The 5,681-nt window shown below is 31.6% G+C and overlaps 1 protein-coding gene across 1 annotated transcript; it reads left to right on the forward strand.

Annotated features, from left to right (window-relative positions):
* Positions 1-2,405: 2,405 nt before the first annotated feature.
* LOC125201924 (transcription factor bHLH61-like) lies at positions 2,406-3,667 on the forward strand. The gene is made up of 4 exons (XM_048100221.2): positions 2,406-2,559; positions 2,910-3,017; positions 3,095-3,268; positions 3,343-3,667. Exons 1-4 carry the CDS (start codon positions 2,479-2,481, stop codon positions 3,430-3,432), a joined length of 453 nt encoding a protein of 150 aa, XP_047956178.1. The 5' UTR covers positions 2,406-2,478; the 3' UTR covers positions 3,433-3,667.
* The last annotated feature ends 2,014 nt before the right edge of the window (positions 3,668-5,681 follow it).

Genomic DNA, 5,681 nt, shown 5'->3' on the forward strand with positions numbered 1-5,681 from the left:
GTACTTTTCCATGAATTGAAGTGATATTTCAACATTAAGTAAGATCATGTATATTTAAATTACAATTTAAAAGCATAAAATTGTAATCGAAGGTAGAAAAAATTTCATTACATGTGCTAGCTACTCAGAATTCTCCCAAATCCTTCAGTCTAAATTATACTAGTACATTATTATTGAAAGTTGCCGAAGATAATAATAAGATCGATAATAGTATATGATTAAGTGTGGTAGTAATAATTGAGTAATATAATGAGGAAATTAGGATAAATGTAGTGATGTTTTTTGGGAAATTGTGGAAGGAAGATAAATAGTGTGGCACGTGTAGAAAGAGAGAGTTGGAGAGGACAAAGATGACGGCTGTTTTGAGAGGGAGCTCCAAATTCCCCGTGATGACAATTTGGACCCATCCAATTTAACATCCAATTTTTCATCTTCACCATTTTCGATAAATAATACTAATAATTCCTATCTACATACAAACAAATGTGCATACATATATACATAAGTGCACGCGGCCATAATAATTCATGTGTTTCACCCTCACAATCCAACCCATGATCACGAGCTCATGATTCCTTTCTTCATCAATTACTCACTTCAACTATTACATGTCAACTTACATCTTTCTTTTTCCTATACATATATGTATATCATCAATCATAGTATATAATTGATATTTAATATTTTTATATATAGAGTGAGAGAGGCGTTCAATGAATATTTATACTTAAAAGAAGAACGAAAAAATGCATTTCATTACTGAAATTTTAAGATGCGAAATTATAGTTTTATTTCATTTTTAGTGAAATAACTCTCATTATGAATGCGATAATTTTATATATCAAAAGTGGTGTTTTCAATGTTTTTAGTTTTCATGATAACAATGTGTTGTACTTACCCCACTCTTGTAGTATATATACATAGGGATGTGTTAAGATAAACGTACAATTCTTTTTATAGTGCACTCGGCGTTTAAATTTTACAAATACGTATAAAATTAATGAATTTATAGTGAAATTAACTGCATCGTATTTGAATAAAATACGAATTTATAAAAATATATTAGGCCAGGTGTTGCATTCATCCAACCAAAATGCATCTATTGTACTAGATCTTTACAATCAAATAACTGAAAATGATTGTAATTTCTATAAGTAAAATACTTTGCATTTAAAATAATTCATAACTTTTATTTTAGTTCTATATCCTATATGTAATACCGTCAGCAACTTTAGCATGCATGCTTCGCCCAAGATGCTATTGGTCATCGAATTAATTGTAAATTCATTTTCAATGCGAATGCTTAGACATTTGGATGCACCGTGCATCTACCCTAATTCAATTCATTAATATCTAAATAGACTTCATTAATCACAATTAAATTTTATGCACTATGCATCCAGATATACTAGAGTATGCTCGTCAATATATTCAACCTTTTCCCCATGTATTAAAAAACTTTTAATCAATGTCACCACTATTAGAACTTTTATATATATGACTGGTGTATAGTAAAAAAGATTTCCTTCGTCATAGTTGCTCAGTTTATTTTATGGAGTGGTGACGGAATAATCTAAAATCCCCAAACTATTTCTCTGTCGCAGCAGAATTTTATGACTTCTGCCATTTTCAATATTCACCCCAATTTACATCTGAAAAATAACACTAAATTTTGAAATGACACTACAGTTTTTATTTAAGCATATTTTATGTGTGATCATAAGTGTTACGGAGTAGTACTGCATTTTATCAATACAGAATTCTCAATTAATTGTATAATTAAGAAATTTAAAGTAACATTTATATTTTACCTTACCTCTTCAATTAATTTAGTCAAATAAAATTTCCAATCTAAATTAGATAAATAGAGATTTTTTTTTTCACTACTAACGACAATAAAATAATATATCTTGTGAATTGCAATACAAAAAATTGTGGGTGACTTGTAAAATCCATAGTCCTCTTGCTAAAGTGGCAGTAGATTTCTCATGACTTATACAGAAATCACATGTGTACAAATTGAGCCAATCAAAGTATAGCAGAATCATGGTGTACTCCTGCTGCTATTACTGCCACAATATAGTAAAACCAAAGTTTTATTTCACAGGTAGACAATACACACACACACATATATGATATATATACATACATAATTTCTTTTTTATTTTGGTTTCTGATTTCTTGGCAGAGAAATGGTTTACGTGTTAATCATATAGTAGCGGCATAATTTGTTATATTTAATTACATTCCTTAATTACTCATGCACACAATTACATAATTAACACACATAAAATGCTAATTTATTTAATTTATAAATTTGAGTGAGAAAGAGAGAGAGAGAGTGAGGCTGGGGTCATGTGGGAAGCAAACAAAATATGACACTGATTTGAGAGGGCATCCTTCTCTTTAAAGCCTCAAAGCAATGGAATTTCCAAATACCAAAGGAAAAAAATAGAAGAAGAAATATACAAAACTGCAATGGTTTCTCGAGAGCACAAGAGAGATGCTGCTCTTCACGATAAGCTGCAGATTCTCCGTTCCATCACTCACTCTCATGCTGTAAATTCTCTGCTCATTTTTCATTTCATTTTGATTGGTTATACAAAAAGGTGTTTCTCACTTTTATGTGATTGTGTTTTCGATCAATTTTTTTCCTCATCTCCTAATTGTGTTTATTTGATCCAATCATGCTTATATTTATGTTATCAAATTTGTCACACACCGCCTTATAATTCCCGTGTTTCTCATCACAAGATTATAAGATCAATTTTTAGCTAAATTTTTCTAATTTTTTGATATATGAGGAAATGAACAAGTAGCTTTAAATTCTTGATTGATATGAATAGTCACTATTTTAGGTAAACAATTTCTTGATATAGTAATTGACTTTGGGTTTTCCATCTTGGCAGATGAATGATACATCAATCGTTCTTGATGCATCAAACTACATCAAAGAGTTGAAACACAAAGTGGAAATATTGAATGAAGAAATATCAACCTCAGAGAGTTCAACCCCTGTAACATTTTTTCCTCCTACACATATTAAATACATATTTTAATTAATGTAATAATTAATATTTATATATATTTGCAGAGAGTTTCTGTTGAAACCCTAGAAAAGGGTTTCCTAGTAAAAGTGCATTCGGGAAGAAGCTGCCCGGGGCTGCTCGTATTGATACTCGCGACGTTCGAAGAGCTCGGGCTTAATGTGCTTGAAGCTAGGGTTTCCTGTGCAGACAGCTTCCATTTACAAGCTCTTGGCGGAGAAGTAAGAAAATTTTATTTTTGGGTTTTAATATATTGAAATGATATGTATATATTGATGACTTAATTTTGGTGTAGAATGAGGAAGATGAGGAGAGCATGGATGCACAGATGGTGAAACGAACAATAACAAACACCATCAAGAATTGGAGTGAAAGCATTGGGTAATGAAGAAATATGTTTAAGTTGATTATGATGGTCCATATATATCTATAAATATCTATAATTTCCAATTTGGTGGCCAAAAAAAAAAAAATTCACCAGATTTATCTATTGTGGGTGGATTGGGAAGTTAACTTTGTGAATGTGGGATGTGAAAATGCAAGTGATCAAAGATCACTTGTAATTTTGATGCAAATTATTAATTAATTAATGGATATTCCCTAGCAATTTCGAGAGAGAATTCATCTAGTTATTTATTTTTTTTCCAACATATAACATGCTGAATTAAAATCCTCATAATTTTTCCTAGTAAGATACGGTTTCACTAGTTTAAAATAATATTTAAAGCATTTAAATATAGTAATACATATCGTCTTGGTGAGGGAAGTGCTTCCACCTCTGTCAAAATTTGTCGGATTCTTGACATTATTGTCACGATCAATTAACATAATTCTCTGTTTCATTAACAAAATCGTGAAAGAATAATTGCTAATTAACCTAAAAACTCCAAGAAAGTGGGAATTTCCAAGCATCTTTTATGTGCATAGTTGTGGTACTATACCTTCAACAAGAAGTTACGGTTTTCCAGCTTTTTGTCTATTTTAATTGAGAGGAATAATATTGAATTTAATTATATAATATTACAGAAGCATTCGTGTTTTGTTCGATAAGGTTAATGAAAGCCAGCTCCACATTTATTTTTATTCGAAAAACAGAAGATGCATGAATATATGAGGTAGATATGCGTTTCTATTTTTGTATCAATAAGTACATTTATAATGTTGAGGAAAAAATAAAAAGAATACATTTATTTGAATGAAAAAATGTCGGACATTTATATTATTATTGATCATTTTAGGATCCAGGCCCAAAATTCCACGAGACTAAAATTTATGGGCCCAACTAATCCCTTAAACCCGCTAGCCAGTTTTGCCGGGCTTATTTTGCCCTCTCTTATCTCACACTTATTACAAGCGCACGGTGAACAAGTTCTTATAAAACTTAATCCTTTATACTCCCTCCGTTCCCCAAAATTCGTCACCATCTGATACGACATGAATTTTAAGAAATGTAATAGAAAGTAAGTTGAAAAAGTTAAAGGTGTGTGGATCCTACTTTTATATATTAGTTTTAAAATAAAATGTGAGTGATAATAAATTAGTAGAATGCGGGGTCCATTACCAAAACTGGTAAAGGTGAATAGCGACAAATTTTTAGGGACGGAGGAAAAAGGAAATTGGTGACAAATTTTCAGACGGAGGGAGTACTTCGAACAGAAGTCTAATTTTAACCTAGCCCATGAAAAAAATAATATACGTACATATCTACCTTTTAACATCACTAATAAAAAAGTATACAAGTAAAATGAAACATGGATGGATATTTTAAATGACAATAAGAGACATTTAATATTAGAAAAGGGAATAATATGAAAGCCTTGTAAGTGTATCACTTCAACTAAGAGTGGAAAAAATAATGCAAAAGAAAAGGAAGTAAAAATCTAAGACCCAACGGCCAATCATCACCTCAATGTGGATCAACCCAAAACACCACTCTTCTGTTTTTCATTATACAAGAAGAATTCCCTTGTGATGATTGTAACTAGATGAGGATTCTTGAGCGCAAAGGCATCAAAACTGGGAGTGAAAAGTATACCTTCCATGTTTACTACAATGAAGCTTAGGACTTTGTTTCTGAGGTTTTGGTTGGAGCAAGTGTCGGATATTTCCAAGGTATCAAGAGCGGTGGATGGATTTAGTGATCCAAGCATCTCATTTTCGCAAAACTTCTGCAGGTAAGGGATCTCGTATTTGTCTGCAGCTATCGCTAACGAGCAAACGTGTTTCTCTATCTTCTCTTTTGGAAGGCTTCAACTGTACAAGAACTCGAGTAGGGCTTCTAGTTCCTCGTGTTTCAGCTCCAGTAGAGTTATCGTTTGATTTGCCGGAGCTTTGCATTCGTCTGAATCCAGCATGTTTCGAAATATTGCTGATCTTGTTGCCTGTAGATGTATATGGTATATAAGAGGGTAGTGATCAATGCATAACTAGAGACTTTGAAAACACGAAGGTCATTTTTAGGGCGTTTTGGTTCATTCCAAAGGTATCTAGTTCATTTTAAATAATTCATAGTAAGTGTTCTGAAGTAAAATGCCCTTATAATGAGCTACGTGTTTCAAATGCGACTAAATTTTAACCTTCTATTTTTTAATTTAGTATTTGAAATTTGGTCTCTAGTTATGCAAGAGGTAGTGG

Source organism: Salvia hispanica, chromosome 2 (genome assembly GCF_029641045.1).
Source record: "Salvia hispanica isolate PSC_SH4W2 chromosome 2, Shi_PSC_v1, whole genome shotgun sequence".
NCBI classification, from domain to species: domain Eukaryota; kingdom Viridiplantae; phylum Streptophyta; class Magnoliopsida; order Lamiales; family Lamiaceae; genus Salvia; species Salvia hispanica.